The sequence below is a fragment of the Cololabis saira genome, chromosome 14 (assembly GCF_033807715.1).
Source record: "Cololabis saira isolate AMF1-May2022 chromosome 14, fColSai1.1, whole genome shotgun sequence".
Classification (NCBI taxonomy): Eukaryota; Metazoa; Chordata; class Actinopteri; order Beloniformes; family Belonidae; genus Cololabis; species Cololabis saira.
Window position 1 is genome coordinate 7,710,316 of NC_084600.1, and position 26,210 is coordinate 7,736,525.

Here is a 26,210-nt window from a genome sequence, read left to right on the forward strand (position 1 = left end):
AACGGGTTCCTGACAAACCTGGCAACCCAACCCAAAAGCACTGCCTACGTCCAAGCTCCGCCCCATGGAGCTGCTGCGATACGTCAACATCGCCGCCATATTGGATGTGGCAAGACTGCACTGTAAACTAATACAAGTGAATGGACTTATTTTCATAAAGCGTCTTTCTACAAAGAAATGTACGTATTACGTCTCATTTATTGATTCACACACGCACTAATATACTTGGGAAACAGTTAGGCACCAAATATAATATGTTTAATTTTCTCAGATGGCAAAAATAAGAACTTTATTGATCCCAAAGTAATTCATGTTATATCAGCTATAGAGAACAAGGTAGTGCCTAAAAACAATATATATCCCCCCTCACAAAAATAAGAAAAATAGAGAAACATATTCTCTCATCAGCAAAGCATTACATAATCATATTTTAAAATTTTCAAGTTACAAAATAACATATTTGAACAATTTTTCAGATTTTTTCAGTTATTTTATTGTTTGGAAAATGGTTAAAATATGTTATTTTGTTATTTGAACATTTGAAAATTTGTTTTGTTTGAGAAAATGCTTTGAAAAAAAGCTGAGGGAAGAGTTGGTGGAGTATCAAGTCGTAGCAAGCAAGGATCTCCCACAGGAAGAGAGAGTTGAAGGTTCTGGGTTCTTCTAGGGAAAGAGGAGAGCTTTACAAATCTGGTATCACTGATGAAGGCAATGCTCTGCATCCCTCACAGCAATGCAAGCTCAGAGAGGTCATTCAGCATGGTGATGATAATTCTACTCTTTGTGCACTCCTTTCTTGCAGGATAAACCATACCAGCCCTGGCCACAAGTATGTTCCCTCCAAGAAAGTGATTTAAGCTGCAAAGTCTAACCCTACAATTACAACAGGTCCTTGGGTGACAAAGGGAAGCTGGAAAATTCTACAAATATTGTATTTTATTGTTATTAATACTAAACTTATTTGGCTCCAAGAAGGCTGTAGAGTCATTTTGGGAGGTACATTTTAGCACATTTCATTGTAGCTATGGATTTAAAGCTCATTAAAAGTCGCCTTGTTTATATCAGAGCGGGGATGTTGTGAGTGGAGCATTCCAACCGCTACCCCAGAAAATCTCCCTATTTTTCACAGCCCAATGTTGGCAGGTATGTATACATGACCTCTAAAACATCAATGTATGAATGAAATATAGTAATAAAACTATGTAAAAAGTCACCACAGTGGAGATCTAATGACAATTATGGTTTTATACAAACATTTGTTTAAACTAACACTGATATACCAGCAATATGTTGTAGTATGCTGTATAGTGATCTAATATAATTGTAATAACTAATAATAACCGATCTGCATGATGCGCAAGATGCTCGGCACATCCCGCGTGACTTTTCTATACGAAATATTTATCGAACAATTTTAAATCTACCTTATAGGCTGTTATTACTAAACGTTATCATTAAGTGAGAAAAAATAAATTCCATGACTTTTCCAAAACTTTTGGGGTGAACTTGTTTCCAAAACTTTTCCAGGCCTTGAAAATGACATTTTCAAATTCCATGACTTTTCCAGGTTTTTTCAAAATGTATGAACCCTGTGTAAATCACATTTTACCTTTATCCATTTAATATGTTAAGATACTGAATTTTAACATAAAACCTGCGACTTAAATATGAAAGTGCAGTGTGTGTAGTACTCTCCACGAGGTCTGAATACAGAAAACCACAGGTCAATCAAAAAAAAAGAAATTCAAGTCTCATATTAAATCAATAAAATAAAAATCACAACTCTTCAAGTTTGAGTTATAGCATTGCAATTCATAATGTTATTGTTGAAAGGTCTATTTAACATTTTATGGCCACATTTTGAGGATTTAGTGAGAAAAAAAGGGGTCGAGCTCCTTCCAGTGATGATAAAGTGAATGTGAATTGTATTGTAGATGCCAGTTTAAAAAAATAAAACAAGACCATATTCTTTTGAAAAACAGTGGAAGTTGCCTTTATTTGATTCAACAGAGAAACTGCTGCAAGTTAACCACTGATCTGAAACTAACATTCACACTGAGCCACTAAAACAATGACTGGCACAGTGGAGCAGTAAGGCTTGAGGACGCCTGAAACAAATGCACACACTCAAACATGCGTGCACCTCACTCGCACATACACACATGCACGCACACACGCACGCACTCATCTTCATTTACATCAGCTATGTTACACCTGTGTGGCTGCTCAGTCAACAGCCTCAACACTTTCTCTCTCCCTCTTATGTGGTCAGTCAGAGGTGAGAGGTTACAAGTCACCTTGACATCAGGTAACCTCTGTTCCCTGCCGTCGCCTTATATGCAGGGCTACTTCAGGGTGAAGAGGTGACATAACGCAGAGACCGTTTATCTCCGACATATCTTTAGCAATATAACCCCGGTCAATAACACTGCAAGGCCACCTGAGGCCTCGAGGCCAGGGTTCGGGGATGCTGAGGGGAGATCATGCTCTGGCCAAAGGAAGGGCAAGGAGGAGCAGAGCAGTGGCCGAGAGGGTTATGCAATTGGTCACTTGGCAGAGCGTCTGGTCGGCTCAGAGGCAGTGGGTGGAGGCGGCGGGCCACGTCGGTCCAAGTCTTCGATGTAGAACATGATGAGCTTCCTGCGCTCCTCGGGGACACACTCCAGAACCAGGTACCGCTTGTCGTTCTGGAGGATTTTCTCCACATCTTTCAGATGTTGTTCTGACTCCTGGATCAGCTTTCTTGACCTGGAAGGAAGACAACAGACAGAAGATACTTCAGACATGTCCAGATTAGGACATTTTTATATTAGAACATTAAACCTTTTCCCCATCCACAGCAGACTCAGCTTTGGTTTGTAAATATAAACATTGCAGTATAATACTGATGGAAAAAAACTAAAGCATATTGAAACAATGACCTAGTTGCAATATACCACTTCATGATTTGCTCTTCTGGGTCACTATTTATTAGGGGTGTAACGATACACTAATCTCACGATACGGTACGATACACGATATTGAGGTCACGATAACGATATGATATTATAGCAGTATTTTTTTAACAACCTTGAATGAGGAACATATGACTGGAAAAAATGGTCTTTTATTTGAAAGACACAAAATATAAAACAATACTGTGCGTTTGCCCTATTGTTCCAGTTTTTAATGCTTTATAACTGTTTAAGTTTTAAAGAGAAAGCCAGGCCAACCATTTTCCACAAACTGAACTAAAAGTAAATGTCAGGTTTGCATTATGCATCTTCAGTTTCACACAAGTACAAATATTTTGCCACAAACTGAATAGTTTCTCTCATGTATGATTTGACTTTTTTCTTTTCCAGAAATTTAACAACTAAAATTAAATAAATAAATAAAAGTAAATAAATACATACAATTTTACATCATAAAAAAGATTTATTCATGCTCACCTTATAAGTGTAAGAGGAGATTTATTTTTGTTAAGGTTATTTTGGTAATTCAGGGTTCATTATTTTATAAATATATTCTTTATATTCTGATGTAAATCAGGGACTATAATGACACTAGTCAGTTTATCTGTAGTGATTAGTCTGTTTTAGATTGGGCGGAGTGATACGCCACAGTACGGCACTAGGTGCTGTGTTGATGTTCTAAAATCCTACACTGTTGAGGGACATTAAAGTACACTGGAACTCAGCAGAAGTTGTCCCCGTGTTTATCCTACTCACAACCCCAAAAAGGTTTAATTTAATAAGGTAAGGCTTAACTCTACACCAGCCTTACATAAGTAAAAGTTCAGAGCTCAAAACGGAACCGCAAAACAGTTTCTTCTGAGCGGAGGAAGATTTTGGTCCGCGGGTCGAGGCGGCGGTCGGCACCAATACACTGCACGTTACTAGTCAACACAATAGATTAATATTAATAATCCAATATCGCGATACAGTTTGTCACCTCCACGACACGTTTCGTGACGTTTTTGTATCGCAAAATTTTGTGGCACGATGTATTGTTACAACCCTACTATTTATCATTCCATGAATTTCCGTGCTTATATTATACGACCGTGTCCTAAAGATGGTATACAGAAACCCCTGCCGGCGTTGTGAACAACAATGCTGCTGACGTCTGTTTGTATTAATACTGCAGCTTCTACAGAGCAGGTGGAAAGAGCAGCTGCAACAAAGCATGCACATGCTCACTGAGCATATGTAGCCATATGATACATATTTGATGTAATGTGGACAATTGTTTATTTCAGACGTAGTTTAAAGACTAAAATGGATGCAGATGGGTTCTGCATTAAAGCAGCATTTGAAAATTAACACGTATTAATGTGGCTGCAGTCTTAGATGGGGCGTACTGGTACTCCCAGTAGTATCATCTTTGTACACAAAGTAGCTCAATAGTTAAAACACATCAAAGATCATTGACTTATAACTAACATGAAGGGATGAAGGAATATTTAGAACCTTCCTGTCTTGTAAATGTTAACACATTCAAAATAAGCAACAACAAATAAAAAGAAAAAAAAACTAATGTCATTCTAACATTCCTTATTTAATAAACACCTTCCCACCAGGCTGTTAAATAGGATCCTTCTTGTTGAGTATCTATATGTATCTACTATATATATCTACTATGTACAAGACTAGTGTTCAAACCTGTAAGTGATGAACTTTGTCTCTTTCAGCAGATTCCTGAAGTCAGCTTTGGCGGTGATGTATTTGTCTTTGATGTAGTCTTCAAACTCCCGCTGCCTCTTCTACAAAGTCAGATTGAACACATGAAACATCAAAAGTCCAGACGACAGATATGCCCTTTTAATATATAGTTTGGTGTTACATCAAACTTCTTCCCAAATTTAATATTGCTAAAGATGTATAGAAATACTCTCTTACTCTGTCACTGGAGGAGAATTTAATACAGCGAGGATCTTCCTTGATGACCTTCTTCACTTCTTTCCATGTAGTAGTCAAAGTGATCTACAGTGCACACACATAAATACCAGCTTATAGATCTGAGTGTTCTGAAACCAATCTGAGACTTTCCAGATGCTTCTGGCACCTTTTTCTCCACATTTTTACATCTTACCATGACGGTCTCATCCAGCAGTTGTCGGAAATGTTCTTTTTTCTTCTTCGCCAGTGCTTCTACATGTTCGTTAAACAGTTTCTCCTTCTCCTCCCTCTCCAGCAGCGATGCCGACTCCCAGCGATGGTCTTTCCGTAAGTTACGGCGAGTGTCTGACCAAGTTGCATCTGAAGAGCGTACCTGAGGAGTGAATGAGTGTATTTCTGAAAACTTTGTTGTTTTGCCCTTTAAAAGGCCATTTGAGCCCAGCTGATACAAGCACAGCTGCTTCCTGCTTACAAGTTACTATGTCTATATAGTCTACTATATTTACTATGTATGTACCAACATCAAGTTCAGCATCTTTTTCTTTGCATATCGACAAACAAGTTTAGGACATAATAAAGATGATGACATAACCTGTAAGTGATTTCACCGCACTGGAGTTTCACGAGGAAATGTAAAAAAAATAAATCCATCTGCATCTCACCATATCAGACATAAGAGCCTTGAAATGCTGGATGGCCTCCTCCCTTTTGTGCTGCTCCCTTTCTCGGTCGATTTCTTTGGTCTGTTCTGATCGGGCCTTCTGCACCTCGCGCTCCCTCTCTCTCAGACTGGCCTCAATACGAGCCTGCCGCTCCAACTCACGCACTTTATCCATGTCCAGACTCTGTCAGGGATCACACACAGTATTTGTGGATATTTTCAAGTGATTTTATGCTTCTTGTGACACAGGGACACTATCTAAAACTAGTGAAATGATTGAATAGGATAAAATGTGACATAATGCAGATGTCCAGTTGGACAATAATTTAACAGCAGCACTCAGGCAGAGCTGATGTCACTAGATCATAAATGATAAAGCCACGTTCCAGCATCCAAAGCTCTGCTCGTACCTTGGCTTGTTTCTCAATGAACTGTTTGAAAAGTTCCTCTCTGAGTGCAGAGCTCTCCACAGCTTTGTATCGTGGGTCAGTCTCTAGCCTCTCTTTTACTTTGCTCCATCGTTGGTTTCCTTCTATGTGTTGATCACTTAGGAGATCAAAAAAGTCTTGTTTTACCTGAGAGAGCGGAGACACATCAAACCAGATTACAAATCGGCCCAAAAACACATTCAATAGCAGTAAATGTTGTCCTGCGGATGGAGGAATTTCAGCAAACCTGCATAAATACACATTTTCAGCATCCTGCAGAGGTCTCAAATCACAAACTAGGGGCGCCACGATTTGGTTTAAAACTCCCATTATAATATTGGAGAACAAGATTCACATTTAAACGTTTGAGACTGTAACTACTTGTTAGATTGATCATTTAAGCAGAATAGTGGTCGGAGCAGACACACCTCTCAACTGAACACAGCAGGAGAGGATGGAACTCAACAGACCTTTCGCAGTTATTCGTCTTGTGATCAGCCTGACTTGCACATAAACATACTTTGACTGCTACAGGAATGGAGGACAGGCTGCCTTTAATTTGAGAAGCATGTTTGGTTCCACACCATGAGTGCTGAAAGTTCCAGTTATTAGCATGATGGTGTATGCTCAAGTTCAACTATTACAACATTTGTAGCGACCTTAACTGGCATAACTCCAAGCTTTAAACTGCAAGTACTTACCAATATGCTTTCTAAATGCAGAGTAACTAATAGAGTTCTCACTGAGCAGCTGTGAGCTGACATCTAACAGTGTTGATGCTGCACAGACAGAATCTAATTATTTTTTCGTCGGATTGCTGCAACTAGAGAGAACCACATCAACTTGGTAATTAGTCAAATAAAGAACCGTTGAATGTTAGTCATTAGTTAAAGCAACTTTTCAACCTGATATGTTGATATATGACATTTCATTTTGTCAATAAAGGCCAAAAATAAAAATGCCAATCATTCACACAGACCTCTATTTTCATTTTAAACTAATTCTGATAAAAATGTTACTAAAAACGAAAATTGCATTGCAATTATCTTACTTGTACTTAAACCTCCTTTTTGTGGACGTTGTTTAAAAATATTAATAATAATATATATTAATAATTTGTAACAAACTAACTTTTTTTTTCTTAAATTAGACTTTGCCCTTTTGAACAAGTAAGCAGCCCTAACTAGGTAAAAGGAAGGAAAAAGGACAAACACACAAGAGACCTTAATGTCAAGAGCTATAAACCTGATTTATGCTTGTGCGTAGCAGCTCTGCATGTAGGTGACCCACGGCCGCTACGCCGTCACTGGCGTTTACACATCGCTCTGTAGTTTCACCACCAAACGCTAGCAGGTCCGGGTTCTCCTGTACAGTCCAAGGCTTTCATACAGCCCGTCACGTTACTTTCGGAGAGTGGAACATCAGGCTACTCCGTACCCTACGCCATCAGGTTCACACCTATGCTGTGAGTAAGGCTCTGATGCAGAGGCATAAATCAGGCTTAAGTTTTACCACACTTCCGATTTGAGTGGAAAAGAAAAAAAATACATTAAAAAAAAAAAGGAAAAAAAAGAAGCAGCATTCATTTTTTAATGGACAAATAAATGCTTCAGCTTTTTTTCCCTTGATGAGGGAAAGTAAAGCACAGGTTCAAATGGAGTGAGTTTATACCTTCTCTCCTCTGGATTTGGAGTCTTCTTTCTCCCTTTTTCTCACTGCAGTGATAAACTCCATGAAGATGACCTCCCTGTCCTTCATCTTCTCTATGGTCTTAAATCGTGGATCTCTGCCATGCTTCAAAGCAAATTCACTAAATGTTGTTCTGTTAAAAGAAAAAAGAAAAGTAAAACTTAACATACCATGAAAGCTAAATGAACGGCCTCATTTTGCCCTGCATGATGATCTATGCAGAAAATATTTACTATTTGTGAATAATATACATCAGGGTTGTAACGGTACATGCGTTCGTACCGTAGCGTTTCGGTACAGGGCCATCGGTACGGTGCAGACATGTACCGATCCGAATACGGTACAACATTTAACAGTAGCCAGTTAATAGGCTTGTTTTGCGCGCAGAGCATACTTCAAATCCAAGTTTCCACACGGACTGGAAGTTTGTAGTCAGCTCCGGACTCCCACGTGAGTTTCTTTTCCCGCTAGCATGGTTGATGCAAACAAGACGCCGGAGCTTGAAGACCCTCCCTTATCTTTAAGGGCGCCTGTTTGGGAAAACTTTGGCTTCCACGTAGATAAGACGAGAGCAGTGTCCCGACGTTGTTCAACAGCAATCAGGCATGTTTCTGGCAACACGCCAAACCTCATAACCAGTGTTGGGCAAGTTACATCCAAAATATAATACATTATATATTACTAGTTACTGTCATTTGAAAGTAATTAGTTACATTACAATATTACTATATCTGAATTGTAATGCGTTACACTACTTGTGTATTACTTTTGAGTTACTTTCAACAAAATAGCAAAAAAAGATAAATCTTGTCCCACTGGCAGATTTTTCTACTTATTTCAAGTGAAAATTTACTTGAAACAGGTGAAAATTGTCAAATAAGTTATTTTTCTGGTGATGACTCTAAATGTTGAAATAGCAGTAAAACCACATTCATTGATGAAATGACATAAGGGATGGAAAGGAGGGATGGGAGTTTTACAGGGGGGATGATTTGGACCGTTTTTATTTCAGGGGGATGATTTGGACCGTTTTTATTTCAGGGATGATGATTTGGACCGTTTTTATTTCAGGGATGATGATTTGGACCGTTTTTATTTCAGGGGGGATGATTTGGACCGTTTTTATTTCAGGGATGATGATTTGGACCGTTTTTATTTCAGGGATGATGATTTGGACCGTTTTTATTTCAGGGATGATGATTTGGACCGTTTTTATTTCAGGGGGGATGATTTGGACCGTTTTTATTTCAGGGATGATGATTTGGACCGTTTTTATTTCAGGGGGGATGATTTGGACCGTTTTTATTTCAGGGGGGATGATTTGGACCGTTTTTATTTCAGGGGGGATGATTTGGACTGTTTTTATTTCAGGGGGATGATTTGGACCGTTTTTATTTCAGGGGGGATGATTTGGACCGTTTTTATTTCAGGGGGGATGATTTGGACTGTTTTTATTTCAGGGGGGTGATTTGGACCGTTTTTATTTCAGGGGGGGATGATTTGGTCTGTTTTTATTTCAGGGGGGATGATTTGGACCGTTTTTATTTCAGGGGGGGATGATTTGGACCGTTTTAATTTCAGGGGGGGTGCCATCACATCACCCCTCATCCCCCCTCAACTCGAATACTTCACACACGGAACTCAGAACTTCTTCATAAATAACTCCCAGAGAGAAAAAAAACACCAGCAAGCTAACAAACAAACCAATAAAGCTCTCAGAGTTAACAAAACGAACCAGCAATCAACAACTCGCAGCTGTTTTAACCTCTCCTCCTGATGGGCTGCAGGTGTGGTTTAAGGCTGGTTTATGGTTCCGCGTTACACCAACGCAGGCCATATGCCGTGGGTTACGCGAACTACTGCATACCCTACGGCGAAAGCTCTGCGTCGATTTAACGCGGAACCATAAATCCGCTCTCACAGCGCGACTGGCTGTGAGCCCGGCTCGGGCTCCTCGGCTTGGGCTCCTCGCTGCGCTCAGCTCCTCGCCGACTCCGCGCTCATATATATTTAATAAATGTATAAAGCCCATATATTAATAAAGCCTCACTTGGCCGAGCCCTAACGCTGAGACCATGGTAGATTTAAGTTACACGCGGACACGCCGCACTGTTGACTTTTCCCTGCCGGCTCTGCTCACTGAACAGTCCCCACACAAACAGTGTCCAGCGGCGCTACGTTCCGCCGCGCCGCGTTCCCAACGCTTTTTTCTGTTGTCGGGATGTCTCGCGGACGCGGTGTTGGTGAATTCAAACAGCTAAACGGGTTAAAATGCGTTGTAACGCGCGTTACTTAGATTGTAACGAGTAAAATATTACCGAAAATTTATTAGTAATGCGTTATATTACTGCGTTACAGCAAATAGTAATACATTACTGTAATTGCGTTACTTTTGTAACGCGTTACCCCCAACACTGCTCATAACGCATTTGAAACGGTACCACATGAATGTGAATGTCGCTGCTGCGAGGAAATAAACCACCACCATGTCAACGCTGCTACCTTTGGCATCTAAACAGGCTTTTGCCAGTAACTCAGATCAGGCTGAAGCTGTAACTAATGTCACTGGTGTTCTTATAGCTGCGGATCTGCCACCACTCACTTGTTGAGAACACAGGTTTTAAACACGTTTTATATTTTGTTTAATTTGAGAATATTTTATTTATTGGAGGACGTGGTAATAGATTTAAGCAGTATTCTATTTTTTTATTCCTATTTTTATATTTATTAATGTTTCATTTTTATAAGAACATGTATACACCGCTGTTTGCAAAAGTTGAAAATTAAACAAAAAACATTTTTTGTTTTGTGTTTTTTCCCTTACTGTGCCGAAAATGAACCAAATCCTGACCTCAAAATGGAGGTACGTACCAAACTGTGATTTTTGTGTACCGTTACTCCCCTAATATACATGTTTTTAAGATACCACCACTGATAATACGAATGTAAATTTAAAAAAAAAAAAAAAAAAACAGAAAAGCTGCTAAACTCGCACGCGCACGAGAAAAAACTGTTCTCTTTACCTGGGTGTGAGCCTCGCCTCCTCCATCATCTTCCTGAACTCGTCTTTGGCCTGCATCAGCTTGTTCTTCTTTTCCTTCCTCTCCTCCTCTGCTCGTGTCTTCACGTACTGGTCGAAAACCTTAGAAGGACATGATCACAAGACAATGATTGAGGAAGAAAAAAAAAATGGCTATATTTGATTTAACATAAAGAAGACGGAGGGAAAAGAAAAACCAAAACAAACCAGTTTCCTTTCTTTTGGATTGAGCAGAAGGTAACGTGGATCAAACACAATCTTATGAAGCTCTTTGTCCCACGTTGAGAATGCAGACACCTAAAGACAGGACAGACAACACAGGTGTCAGGAAAACTAATCAGTTAACTAAGTGCTCTCAAGTCCATGACTGACTCATCTATAGACAAATATTCTCGTGTAATGGCCAATGTAAATGATTGTAGTGCTCAACTTATGAACAATGAACTTCAACAATGAATAAGAACAAGAAAATCAAATGAGGAAGAGCATGAAAAAAAAAAAAGAGCATACTACTGATGGATGCCCTCAAACATGTAAAGGTTTTCAGCGTAGTGTTGGAGTTACCCCTCTCTCCAACAACATTTCTTTGAACTGGGTCATCCTGGCCTCCAGGGGCACTATAGCTCTCTCTCTGGCAGCTCGGAGCTCTGCCTCCATCGCTGCCTCTTTCTCCAGGTCGGCCTCCTTCGTGTCCTCCTTCCTTTCAGGGGGGAATCACAAAGTCAAGATGTGGTGATTGAAGTTTAAATGAAACTCAAAAGCTTGGGGGTTTGTTATTTTACGTGACACTAGGTAACACTTGTTTTGTACTAAAGAAACACTTACTTTCTCTTTTTGGCTTTGGTTGGCTCCTCTTCCTGGTTCTCTTCAGTAGCAATAGATGACTCTGGCTCCTCTTTGTTGGCACCTGCATATGAACAAAACAAACAACAGAAATAATGCTGCAACATGGAGCGTAAACAAACACATACGGTACTTTGATTTGTAAAATAGCATTTTTCCATCTCCGTAATATTGCAAAGATTAGGAAAATCCTCTCGCAGAGTGATGCAGAAAAACTAGTTCATGCGTTTGTATCTTCTAGACTAGATTACTGTAATGTGTTGTTAGCAGGATGTCCAAGTAATTTGCTGAATAGGCTCCAGCTGATCCAAAATGCAGCAGCACGAGTACTGACAGGAATCAGCAGGAGAGACCACGTCTCTCCAGTGTTAGCGTCGCTCCATTGGTTACCCGTAAAATTCATAATCCAATTTAAAATTTTATTACTTGCGTATAAAGCCCAAAACGGCTTAGCTCCACATTATTTGCAAGACCTGATAGTGCCTTATGTTCCTGTCAGAGCTCTCCGTTCTCAGAGTGCAGGTTTACTCGTAGTTCCTAGAGTATCTAAATGTAGATTTGGAGGGCGGGCGTTCTGCTATCAAGCACCATTACTATGGAACCAACTTCCAATCTGGGTTAAGGAGGCTGACACCACCTCCACCTTTAAAACTAAACTTAAAACATTTCTGTTTAGTAAAGCCTATAGTTAGTGTTTAGTAAACCTCTAGCTGGTGTTGGTAAATCTCTAGGTAGTGTAAACTTTAGTGTGTCAGAGTCGCTCCTGTAGTTTCTTGTGCTGGCCCCCCCTTCTCCTCCCTTTTCTCTCTTTTGTCCATGTTGCAGCATCCTTTGCCGGACACCGGAACCTGCAGTGTGGGAGTGAGGGGGGCAGGGTAACAGCCCGGGCAGGCGGGGGAGAAGGTTTGTCCGTCAAGACTCCTCTCCCTGGCCCTGCCCCTTTTCAACCTTTCCCCGACCCTGCACCCCAACCTGGGACTTGATGATTGGGCCGGAGCTTCGGGAGCTGCGTGCTGGCCTGCGGTCCCCACCCCTGGTCATCCCGCTGCTGCTTCCACCTGCCTGCTGTGCTGTTGCCGTCCCTGACCCACCAATCTGGCCCTCGGCAGGAGGGTCCCCCCTTACGAGCCTGGTCCTGCTCAAGGTTTCTTCCCTCCTAAAGGGGAGTTTTTCCTTGCCACTGTTTGGCTTAAGGTTTTTCTCCCACTATGGGAGTTTTTACCTGCCATTGTTTATGTAATAACTGCTCGGGGGTCATGTTCTGGGTATGGGTCTCTGGAAAGCGTCTAGAGACAACTCGGTTGTATTAGACGCTATATAAATAAAATTGAATTGAATTGATCAACATGTCAAAAAGAGCAGTGCTGTGATCAGAATAAAACACCACACCTGTCTTCTTGCTGTCCTCCAGACCTCTCTTGTGCGGCGGCTCCTGGATGTGTTTGTCCACATCGGCTCTACCAATCAGCTCCTCAGGACGATCCCACATGGACAGCCGTGTTGTTGGGTTGTAGAAGAACACCCGATCATCACCTGTCCACACCACACACCTGGTAAACAGAGATAAGGGCAAGTATTAGCCTTTGTTTTTTATGCAATTAACCCTTTATGACCGGCTGGAGCGCCAGCGCTCCCGTTTGCATATTGATTTTCCAAATGTATGTACAATTACAACCAAATAAAACAGCAATAATTATTTTTGCATGTTACACAGGAAGAGTTTCACTTACATATAGTGTCCCAGAGTTTTAATCCATTAAATCGTTTGGGGAAAAAAATAAATAAATGAATAAAAAAAAAAAAAAAAAAAAAAACATAATCCAGTGAACGCACACAGAAATCTTCATAATCGCTGGTTATTTATAGATCCGGTACGTGTTCACAGCACATCCTACCTTGACATTAGGGCTGCAACGAATCGTCGACGTTGTCGACAAAAATCGATAATCAAAATTGTCGACAATGAATTCCATTATCGACAATTGTCGCCAGACGTGTTTTTCCAACGGAGTGAGGCATCTCACTTCAATACGTTCTCTGCCGAGAGTCGCGCATGCGCGATAGCGTCTCTGCCGAGCGGTAGCGGGTAAACAATAATGACGGCGTCCCGTCCTGTAGCTGCTGCATGTAACAAAACTTCTAAAGTTTTGGAGCCTTTTAACCTCGATACGGTAAATAAAAAGATGACTTCCAAGGTTTGCAAAGCCGACCTTGCTTATCACGGGAGCACGTTGGTAATGCGAGCATTTGAAGAGAAAGCACGTCGGGTCTGGGTGACGAGTTTCAACAAATGATACACCAGTTCAACCCAGAGAACGTCCTGCCATCCAGAACCCATTTCACCCACTTGATAGAGAAAAAATATGAGACGTTTTATTTTTTATATAACACATTTGCCTGTTCTTAAAAAATGAAAAATAATGGACAGAGGTTTATTTATTCATGGATTTATGTCTGACTGATCACTGTGCCTGTCCTTGGTTTTAAATAGGACATTTTATTAATTTTTTGTATGAACAGGGGCAAAGTTGAATAAAATATCTACAGGACTGTCTCAGAAAATTAGAATATTGTGACAAAGTTCTTTATTTTCTGTAATGCAATTAAAACAACAAAAATGTCATACATTCTGGATTCATTACAAATCAACTGAAATATTGCAAACCTTTTATTATTTTAATATTGCTGATTATGGCTTACAGCTTAAGATTCCCAGAATATTCTAATTTTTTAACCTAGGATATTTGAGTTTTCTTAAGCTGTAAGCCATGATCAGCAATATTAAAATAATAAAAGGCTTGCAATATTTCAGTTTATTTGTAATGAATCCAGAATGTATGACATTTTTGCATTACAGAAAATAAAGGACTTTATCACGATATTCTAATTTTCTGAGACAGTCCAGTATTTTTCATTGAAGTACCCATCTTTCTCGTGTTTATTATCATTTGCCACATAATTAAAGCGACATACTAAATTTAAGAAAAAATTACCAATTATCCGATTAGTCGACTAATCGTTTCAATAGTCGGTGACTAGTCGACTATTAAAATAGTTGTTAGTTGCAGCCCTACTTGACATACGTTGGCACATACATCAGCACGTTGTCAGCGTGTCATCTGGTTGGATTTTTTCCACGTCATTCCCTCGGGAAACTAGTCTGTTTGAATTTGCGCTCGTTTGTGCTTTTTATCAGAGATTTTCCCTCCGACAACCCACACACATATTATGGATCCACCAAAGTCCGTGCGCGTGAAACGGTTTACCGTGAGCAAAGCTGAGTTCAGCGCCGGATGAAGACACGATATCTAAACGCGATACATCTCAAAAACTAAAGTATGAATTAATTCCAAATAAATGTCCTGTGGTCTGAAAGGCTTCTGTTACCCTTTTCCATTGACAATTTTAAGGGATCTAGCTGTGGGATTTCTGTATTTAGAAAAATTTGTCAAATTAAAAAACAATTAACATGTTTTTGGTAGTTATTTCCACTTTTTAGCAATTTATTTAGTTAGTATGGACTTGTAACATACAGATTATTAAAGATTGGCTTATATGGGTGGATTTGATGCATAGCGAATAAAAATATTCCATAAAATGTCAGTATAGCATGCAGAAATGTAAAAATATGCTTAGACAGACTTGTTCTATGGTAGGTGATAAAGGGTTAAGTTATAATGTGTGTGCCATTTGGGTGCATACCAAGGTGTGCCAGGGATTGGGTTGGTGGCTACGGGCCGGGCTTTCTGAGCAGCCTTTTCCTCCTCTGACATCTCTTCTTCTTTAGGCTCCTTTACATGAAAAACATAAATGGAGAAATAGGTTCTTAGTCACGACCGCACTCTCCTGTTCAACTCAGATGAACGCGTGTACCGTTTCATCAGATGAAGTTTTATTTTCTGGCTGAATTGGATACATTATTTTGTTTTGCTCTAGTAATACCATTACACTAATAAAACACACAGAACTGCAATTTATTTCATAGCTTGTCTTGCACCTTGAAGTATTACAGGTAACCACGTTACCAATGCTTTGAGATTAGTGTCTTACAGTGATCACAGCAATACAGTTTATTGTAGTCAAAAGAGTAGTTGTTATCTTCATCTACCTCCTTTTCGTTACGAAGGTTTTCTGCTTTGTTCTCTTCATCCTCCATCTCCATCGCCTCAGCTTCCTCCTGGGCCAGACGTTCTTTTATCCTTTCCGCTTCTTTTTCTACATATAAAGGAGAGAAAAGACACAAACAATCACAAACGGCAAAGAAATATTTTTTCCTCTGCGTTTGGCTGTGCATCGTTGTACAACTTGTAATTCTTATACCAAATCCATAAAAGACAGAAATTAGAACAAACTGTTGACTTTTCCCAACACATCTGAACATGACAAGATCTACAGGTAACACCGCTGTACAAATTCATGTTGTATAAATGACAGAAAAAGATAATTGTTCAAGTTTATCATCCTTCTTTGAATCATAATTCAAAGAAGATGGAGTGCTTTTTTTTCTCTTTTCAAATATGCTTAAAAAGTGCAATAATGTCCGTGGCGTGAACTGTATTTATTTGAACCATGACTCTACACACATGAACAGCAGATCATTTCATTGCATACCTTTCTCTAAAACAGCATGTGGCTTCTCCCAGGTACTCTCCAATGTCCGGTTGTTGTAGTAGTACGTTTTCCCATCAGCTGTTTTATATTCTGACCACTCAGGAACCTGCAATGATCCAGCTAAGGAGGCAGGAGCTGCTGTAAGTGCCAACTGGGGGTGCATCATGGAAACTAAGGGTGGGCCCATGCCTGGAAGCATGCCTGTTGTCAACAGAGAGTAAACGCACAGGTAGCCATTAGGCAAGTTATTTTTCTCTTTGAACACTTGTGTGTGCCACCTAATTTCCCAAGTTTCTCATTTGAAATCAAAAGAGATGCTGACTGAAATAATCAGTCAATAGTGACAATAACCAGTTACAATTAGCCTTTCATAAATATATCAGTAATGGCATTTTTTTCCTTATTTTACAGGTTTTATTAATAAATAATAATAAAATACTGTATATACACAGATATACAGTCATTTGGAGTAATTTAATAATGTTGCCATCACATACAGTGTGCAGCAAAGCTGATGCAGTTCTTCACAATTCTCCAAACACACCAAATACAATATACAACATAGTGGAGCAGATGGTGGAGCAAAGACATGTGGTTTAAGTTTAAAACTAGCCTCTGAAATAGCTGGAATGTCAATAACAATAAAACTAATTGTCCTTTCTCAATAAACCGTTGATATACTGTCTATCACCACAGCTCACTTATCTATCGATACCTGAATTTTTTTACTTGAAAAACTGACCTCATCAGATCACGAAGGGCTTTCAGTTTAAGTATTTGATTATCAGGCATTAATGGAACAATATTCTGAAATAAATCACCTTCAAACAACAACAGACTGACAATTGACACAGATAAAAAGTTAGTGACCACACAGCCACGGCCATGCCACAATAAAAAGACCACAACATGAAGCCATAACTGTTGCAATACTTCAGTAGAACAAGGCAACAGGAGCTAACGTTATTGTGGCAACGATGGTCAGTCGGTTTCTCACAACTTGATTAGTCACCAAACACTTGGCTATCAATGACTGCTCCTGACAACCAACAAACACACCCCAAACTAAATTTAGATGCCAACTGCCGTAAACAGAATAAAAGTAAATGGCTAAACAGAGTTCCAGATCAAACCCTGGGCCCGATGTGCAAATTAAGTTCATTTTAGGTTTAGTGACAGCTACATATTCTCATTAATGCATGGGGGAAAATAAAAACAAAACTTTGTAAGCCAGAGGACTGGTTTTAGTTACAAAATAAAACAATGTGGCAGTAAAATGATGTATGGTGCTCTGTTTAACCTAGAATTATTTGATAAAAGCTACCATGTGAAGTGATGCGAATGTTATCACAATCAAGCTGAATATTCTACTTCTGCTCATCTGAATGGCAGAAAAGTCTTAAGTAAACCAAATGAGTAAAGTTCACAGCATTCAACACCATGCCACTGTTTTAACATCCCCACTTCAGCCATATAGTTCATGTGGACACCATTCACTACCATGCCATCTACTGTATAGCTGCGAGGCGAGCGGCTGAGTGTTTACCGTTAGCGCTGGGGCCTGCCTTTACACAGGGTGCACCTACTATCTGCATCATTGCTACACCTGCAAGAACAACGGACAAGCAAGCATCTGGTTGAACACAGCAGGACACTGGACATCGGCTACCGTGGTATACAAGGGTTTGGTCTGCGTGAGTGGCCCATTCAGACAAATATCATCTCCATATGTCTCCAATTTGTAACAGTTATGCTATATATGTAAATATTTATGAAGCAGTAATATATTAACATACATTACAAATGAGTATGTACATACATAATGTATATTTTTTTATTCGGAAAATAAAATGAAACGTGAAATAGGATATTCCTCATCACATTAAAAGGCTTCATCCCAAAGTGAGACTCAGCCCAGTGAATTTATTCATCAATTCATGAATTAAGGAGGAAAAAAACTATTCAATACCCACATGCACTTTTTTAAATTGAATTGACGCCAGAAATAAAGACTTAAATATGCCTGCAGCCCTTCTTTTCGTGTTGTTGTCGTCAGCACTACACCCATAAAGCTGAATACCAAGTGCACAGAAACTTAATTGAGTCATTGAGTCCTTTGTCAAAATATTAATGTTAACCAGAAAAAGCAGCAACACCAGTTAAAAAGTGAGACGTTACTATCTGAACACCTTATGCACTGCCGCTTTTAAAATAAGAAAAAACTAAATATAATTTGTTAGGGTCAACACAGCAGAATCTGCAGACTGAACAGGACAGAACACAGTTAAATGTGCCAAGATGAGGATGAACAATGAACCAGCATTATAACCTGCTTGTCTAACTACAGCCTTAAATGAGTTGTTGCTGACAGTCTCACCTGGCAGAGGGATGTGCATGCCTGGCAAAGGCACCCTGAAAGGTGGCACCATCACCGGGGGGAAGGCAGGTATGGTTGCAGTGGGCTGGGCCACGCTGTGAGGCAGGGCTGCCGGCAGCAGTGGCATTGTTTGCACTGCTGTAACAGGTGAAGGTACAGTGGAAACAGTCACTACAGTGACTGGTGACACAGAAACGGCGGAGGTCACTGTGACAACAGGGCTGAGGTCTGCTACAACTGTGGCTGTTGGAAACAAAGACAAAAATGAGGATTTTCTTTTTTTTTGTGAAGTTTTTGTTTGTCTGAAGTTTAAAAACTGTGCATTTACCTGAAATGGTCACAGAGGGGGAGGCAGTGGTGATGGAGTCTGGGCTGGAGGTGAGAGTACGTGACGGAGTGGACGATGGGGCCTGAGTGGGAGATGCTGTTGCTGCTGTGCTGATTGTAGTGTTGCCACTGCTTGAGCTGGAAACTGTAGTCACCCCGACATTTGTGCCTGGACCTGCGGCGCCAGCTCCCGCTACAAGCAGCGGGTTGAGTTCAGACTGCTGGATGATTTTCAAACCTTCTGGTTTACTCCATGATGACTCTCTGGTGCGTGCGTTATAGTAATATGCCTGTGTAGGACACACACACAAAAAGAAAGAAAGAAAACAATACATGAGTTTTGGAAAACAAGTATCACCTAGTCCCACAGACGTATTACGGTATATATATTGCAAAGATGAGTTTTGTTGATTACAATAACGCAAGGACAATTTCCGTTCCGCCCATTTTATATACCTGCTTTGTGCAGCTCAGGTTGATGGGGGGACAGGGTGCACTCTGGAGAGGTCAAGTTCATCACAGGGCAGCTCGGAGACAGACGATACAATTGTCTTGCTTGGGCTACGTCGACACCACCGTTTCAACTCAATGTCAGACTTGTGCACAATTGTTGAAGGTCACTACACAGTTGCAAGCGGCCTGCTCGCTCTTCTGTGTGCTTTCGAGCATCGCAGCATACGCCACAACACTGAATTTAGAACACTGCGATAGCCATCCTTTTTTATTTTAAACAAAGATCATCATGTCATCAGGTTCTTTAACCAGGCCCTGCCTAGACATGTCCATGCAGCTCACTGGAGATCACCATATAACTGGTCTCATCTAAAACCAGCTCCCAGCATATAGTTGAAATGGCTACCAAAAATACCCACTGCTACATATTCCTCTCATATGGCCCTTTTCCACTAATACCTACTCAGCCCGGCTTGGTGCTTTCCCACTAGGGGTCTAACTGTGCCGAGTAGATACTTTTTCTGTAACTATATATATATATATATATATGTATATATATATATATATATATATATATATACACACACATATACATATATATATATATATATATATATATATATATATATATATATATATATATATATATATATATATATATCTCATCTCCTCCATGTTCTACATCTTTAGTGTTGTCTTCTTTGTTTAGATCACACAATCAAATACGTCACAGAAGCTTCGCTCCAACCTCCTACTTCTGCTCCAGGTGCTGAATTGTTATGAAAAAGAAACCAGGCCGAGTTGAAATGAGTAGAGCCGAGTAGGTGCTAGTGGAAAAGTGCCAATAATGACTTGCCTGTTTCATATGAAGGCAGTTCCAGTGTTCATTGGTTATACCGACAACAACAAAGTCCATCACATCAAGTTGCTACTTCAATGTTAAATATATTCATCAATTAACATTTTTCTGTGTGCACTTTAAAGTGGAAATGAAGCAGTCAGTCAAGTATACATTATTTGCTAAATGGATATCCACTCTATTCACCAATTATGTAATAAACATGAAAAACGTAATACAATAAAAAATAAAAAGAACTCCCGTTATAGCTTTCATAGCACGGACGCCGCCATCTTGGCCGTGACGTCACGGGGTTGGTTGGTACTTGCTCTGAGTATAACTGGTGCTCTACAGACCGCCCTGTACACACTGACATCAGTCATCAGTCCGCCGCAAGGAAAGAGCAGTGAGACGCACCAAAGAGGCAGGGAAGAGACAGGTAATAGCCCCTAACGCAAAGGCAGTATTCACAAACATCAGTCACAGAAACCTAGCTGTTTGACATCATCATCACTGAAATAAAGTTTCACATCTCCCGCATTGAACACATCTTTCATTCCAAACAACAGCACTCATAACACCTGTCGCTGACAGCACAGACACTCCCCCTAGATCTCCATATCATCTCTGCAGCAGAAGAGTTTAGCTATACAATATAGCAGCCAAAAAGACAGTCAGAAATTAAAAATGAACCACCTCTATTATAAACATCCGGGCTACAAAGCAATTCAGCCAAAACCTACGTTTTTCCACACCATACTGCTTCGTAAACAAGGGAATTACGCCAAAATAAAAAAAACTAAGTCTTGTGTCCCCTTTTGCCTATTAAAAAGGCTACCTCTGGTTGCTAACTTCACTTATTTGTGATGAATCATTATTGCACACGATGATGAAAATGTCCGCTTTTTCCAATAAAGATTATTTACTTACAGATCGTGTTTTCCAATACAACGAAATGCATCCAACTGCCTCTGGGTTTTACGTCCATTTTCCACTCAAACAACAATAAAAAAAACGTGGCTTTTATACTCCACAGCACGGTCAAAAAAGTTCACCTCTGCTCTGCAGCAACACCTGCGTCCATCAACATGGTGTGCAATCATCACCGTGATCAAATTAATTTACTTTTCCAGTACTCCAGTACTCAGTACGTGTCCAGGGCCCGCACGCGCAGGACCTGGGGACGTGCGGGCTTGGACTTTTTTTTTTTTTTTTTTGTGTTTACATCAATGTTATGGGCTGGTTATAAAGATATATCTAGTTTAAATAAAATTTTTAATTTATAGATGATCTCGGATGATGGCGGTGTAGTGCGCATGTGTAACCCATATTTGCGTAGAGGAAGAGTTGGCGAGTGAGGAGAGGAAAGGAGTTAAGGCTGATTTATGGTTCCGCGTTACACCAACGCAGATTACGCCGTAGGGTACGCGGCGACGCACACCGTACGGCGCGCGTCGCCGCGTACCCTACGGCGTCGATTTAACGCGGAACCATAAATCAGGCTTGAGAGTTGAACTGTTGTCAGGAATTAATTAATGACTTTGCCCAGCGGAAGGCCCGGAAAGTCAAACTGTAATTGTAAGTAATGACCCATTATTATTAATATTTGTTATAGTGATAGTCTATCACTAGTTTGTTTGTGTTTATGCGAGTTTATGATGTTTTTATTCGTGGTGTTCCGCCGTGCCACCAAATTTCAATCTGCGCGCTGTGTGGGTTTATTCTCAGCTGTTGCACTGCCGGTGTTCTGTCGCACACCGGCGCACTGTGTGCGTTATGCTGTTGGTTATAATGTGCTATATATGGGATTTTTTTTTAAACATATCTATCTGCGCTGTGCTTGTATTAAGGGTTAAAGCTGTCAGTAGTGCCCGTTGTCATTTGAATGGTGATGCATCTGCTGTGAGATTGCGTCAATCACAGCGTGTCTGTTTTACATTGTGATGGGCAGGGCTCGGTTTAATGATCTTGCATCGGGGCTCGGTGATGAGTTGTTTCGCCACTGGCCATAGGGTTGCTGACCTCCACAGTCCTCTCAATCTCGTCCTCATCCATGATCTTTCGCAAAAACCACTTGCTGTCCTGTCTTGTCAATAGAGCGTTCAAAGCACCAACCAACCCCGTGACGTAAGCACCGACGTCACTTCAAGATGGCGGCTCGCTAGCCAGAGAACTAGATAGAAACTACGAAAATAAATGTGTTATTTCTATGGGTTTCACAATTTATAAAAATCAGATTTTAGACAAAGTCGTTTTTTTAATATATTTGACCACTACCAGTGCCAAAACATGCACGTTTCATTTCCACTTTAACATGACGACCTCTAAAAATACAAATAATTTCCTGTGAATATGTGGCTTTTTTTAAACTGAACATAGCATTTATTTTGCAGACAATCTATTTCTGATCCATCCACCTTCTTCAATTAACTGTAATCAAGTGATTAGTATAATTCAATAAATGAGTGCAAGTACATTTGTATGAGAAACCACAGGACTTTCATTCTACCTTTCCTTCTGGCGTTTTGTTTTCCACCCAGATCTCCTCTGTAGGGGTGAGTGCAGGGCCTCCAGATGCAGGAACAGGAGGCATCCCTGGAGGAAACAACATTCCTGGAGGAGGTGGCAGATTACCAATGGGAGGAGGAAGGAACGGAGGTCTCTGTCAAAAAAAAATAAAAAACACAAGCCTCGCATTTAGCTTTCAAAATGTATGAAATTGAACACTATAAGAATACTTTGTCCTCCCACATAGTATAAACGTGTCGCGTAAACAGCTGACTGATTAACTGACAGGCAACACTTCCTGACCGATCTGAATTTGTCATTCAAAAGAGTCTGTATGGATCTGTTAATCTTAATCGCTACGACTAGCATCCAGTGTTTTTTCTTCTCTTTAGTCTTTGCTGCATTCCTCTTTTTATGTTGCGGGCCATTTGCAAAGAGCAGAAAATGCACATTACTGCATTATTTTTTCAGTGAAAGGTTCTTGTGTGGCACTACAGTGTAATGGGGACACACCATGAAGGGGTTAAGAAGACGGTCGGCCCTGTTGGAGGCTTGTGTCAGGCGGGTGTACCCTGAAGTGGGAACACGCCTGCTGGTTGCTGAAATCAGCTGATACTGGCTAATATTTATTTCATTCAGTAAACAAAATGCAGACATCTTTGTCTCCGTTTCAGGTGGCTGACAAGACATATTTTCCACTGTGCTCTATGTGGGAGTGTCTCATCTGCAAGAACATAGATGTGTCCTTGTGGGCAGAACTCCACTGTCAGCGATACAGAGCAGGAAAAAAAAATGTAAAAACGCGACAAAAAACATGCATAGCATGTTGGGTTTTTTTTCTGAAACTCGGGCCCACTTTCCATAATGTCTCACTACTCAAAGCTGTGGCTGATCACACAGCGTACATTTAGCGTAATGTCTAGTGTACAATACACCATAAGAGAACTCTCATTTCCTGCTTTCAGAAACCATTTAAATTTTTCATTTGCACCAACCATTTAGGAATAACAGTAGTGAGAAATGCATGTATGACACTATAATAAATCTTGTCTGTGATCGCCCGTGGTTGTACTTCAGAAGTCTCCGGGGGCCCCGTAAAGACTTGAATATGCAGACAGCGCTCCATTTGATTTCTGGTCCTCTTTTATCCCAGCTCTGACTTGTGCAGTAGACAAGCTGATGATGATATACATACGGTATATGCACTGTGCCGGTCCTTTGTTTTTTATAGCCTTTTGAGCGAGAAAGTTTGTTCATCACACAAGTTAAATAGTACATGACATATTTTTGAGAAATCAGACATGCGCCAACTGCAATTTTTTGTCCGATTTTTCTACAAGCCTGACCTGCCTGTTCGGATTTTTCAGTAGAACTCCAATCACTCAATTTTGTTAATACTCACAGCGACACAAATTTTCCCCCCATCGTAGTTGATATGATTTAGCCTATATTATATTATTGTTTTTTTTTTTGTTATTGTAAAATTAGTAATAGAGCAGAGAACGCAGTTCGCAGCCTCTGCTATATCTCCATTGTTGATTAAGTGAATGGGAAGAGAATAGTGGAACTGGCCAAAATCAGTAATGTTTTAGACCCCTAAGAAAATTGGGTATCCGAATCAATAATGACAAACTCTTCCAGGTAAACCTAGCACATCACTAGTTTACCATGCACTGCATCATAACTGTACCCTACACTCCCAAAAACAAAACCATCCATGTTGTACATAGTTAATTAAACAGTCACCTGTAGGTGAGGAGGTCCAATAGGTGGTGGCATGCTTCCTGGCGGTGGGATGGGCGGCATGTTGGGGTCAAAGGGTGGACGTGCAAACGGAGGTCGCGGCGGAGGTCCCCTCAACATCCCAAAGGGAGGTGGCGGAGGCCGGAGTAGTGGTGGAGGGCCCCGTAACACCGGGGACTGGGCAGGTACGGGGGCGGGAGCAGGAGCAGGGCTGCGGAACCGCACCGCCTGCTGCACCATCCTACCAACACAACACAATACACAGTTAACACAACACAACACACAGTTACAATCAAACTACCAACACAACACCACACACAGTTACAATCAAACTACCAACACAACACAATACTGAGTTACAATCAAACTACCAACACAACACCACACACAGTTACAATCAAACTACCAACACAACACAATACTGAGTTACAATCAAACTACCAACACAACACAATACTGAGTTACAATCAAACTACCAACACAACACAATACTGAGTTACAATCAAACTACCAACACAACACAATACACAGTTACAATCAAACTACCAACACAACACTGAGTTACAATCAAACCCTGCTAAATGTACTAAATGATTTTCCATAGTAAGGAAAAAGTTCTTAATACATTTCTCAAGAAGATATATTTAAGTCAGTCATATACTTTATTAAAGCAACTTCTGATAACAATGTTGATGAAAAAGAAAGCGCTACAATACTGCTTATACAGTATTATGTTTCTTTACATCTCTCGTTTAAAAGTAATTACAGATTACAACTTAAATATCAAAGTATGTTGACGATTTAACTTCCAGCGGACATTCTTAGGCAAACTGTAACATCTGTAACTCCAAACTAGGAAGAAGAAAAAAAATAGACTATTATCATTTCAATGAAAGATCGTTATTAGAGTTATTCAGCGCTAACTCTTCTCTGTTAAAGCTTGTGTTTCCATGCTCAGCTCTTACGAGGTTTTATTCAGATAGCGGGACCAGTAATCCAAAACAAAATCAATCAGTGGTCGAGCCCCGTGCAGCTAAAGGCTGGTTTATGGTTCCGCGATACACCGACGCAGAGCCTACGGCGTAGGGTACGCGGCGACGCCGTAGGGTCTGCGTCGATTTAACGCAGAACCATAAATCAGGCTCTACCGGGCTCGCAGCCCCCGCTCATACAAACACTGTATTCTGCTCCACCCGGGCACACACACCACAGCCCAGCAGGATAACTACACTGGGTCATTATTTACACTGTAATACAAGCCCCGGGTGTGGTGGTTTGGGCAGCGGAGTGAGACATGAAACCAGTGTTTACCGCGTGCAGCAGCACAGGCTAGTCCAGCTACAAGCTAATTAACGTTCACTAGTCAAAACTGCTATTTTCAGCAAAGCTCTGCAGGGGAAAAATTCCCAACCAAATGCACATGAATCATCAACTTCTGTTTCACATTACCCTGTGCGAATATTCATTTTTAGGCACTTTCTGCGTCGGTATCTGACCTGTTGTCGTTGAACCCGATCGTCTCGCTCTCCGCCTGGTCCGCCATTACAGGAAAGTGTTCCTGCTCTCTTCCTGGAAACGCCCCCGACGGGATTCCGCCTCTCCTATTGGCTAAGAGTTTACGTCAATCTTACAGCACGCGGAGCTGTGCGCACTTTGATTGGATAAGTTTTTTCTAGCGACTTTTCTGCTAAGAGTTGATTGGTCGCTTTGGATCCACTTTTTTCGTGATGCCTTTGTTCAGTCTGTGCAGAGCGTTGGTGATAAAAGGCTGGGATATCACAGCGCTTCATAGTCCATTGGCGTTGATGATGG

At 40.6% G+C, this 26,210-nt stretch overlaps 1 protein-coding gene across 2 annotated transcripts; it reads right to left on the reverse strand.

The window, feature by feature from the left end:
* Positions 1-1,972: 1,972 nt before the first annotated feature.
* tcerg1b (transcription elongation regulator 1b (CA150)) lies at positions 1,973-25,950 on the reverse strand. 2 transcript variants are annotated; one of them, XM_061739550.1, is made up of 21 exons: positions 25,895-25,950; positions 24,402-24,639; positions 22,657-22,809; positions 18,858-19,146; positions 18,530-18,772; positions 17,699-17,758; positions 16,153-16,353; positions 15,650-15,756; positions 15,244-15,332; positions 12,931-13,091; positions 11,524-11,605; positions 11,263-11,398; positions 10,906-10,995; positions 10,682-10,800; positions 7,641-7,791; positions 5,952-6,116; positions 5,543-5,725; positions 5,074-5,253; positions 4,881-4,964; positions 4,644-4,744; positions 1,973-2,748 (listed from the first exon to the last, which is right to left on the reverse strand). In XM_061739550.1, exons 1-21 carry the CDS (start codon positions 25,939-25,941, stop codon positions 2,547-2,549), a joined length of 3,081 nt encoding a protein of 1,026 aa, XP_061595534.1. In that variant the 5' UTR covers positions 25,942-25,950; the 3' UTR covers positions 1,973-2,546. The 2 variants fall into 2 exon arrangements, with proteins under 2 accessions (XP_061595534.1, XP_061595535.1); XM_061739551.1 differs by lacking the exon at positions 17,699-17,758.
* Between the last annotated feature and the right edge of the window lie 260 nt (positions 25,951-26,210).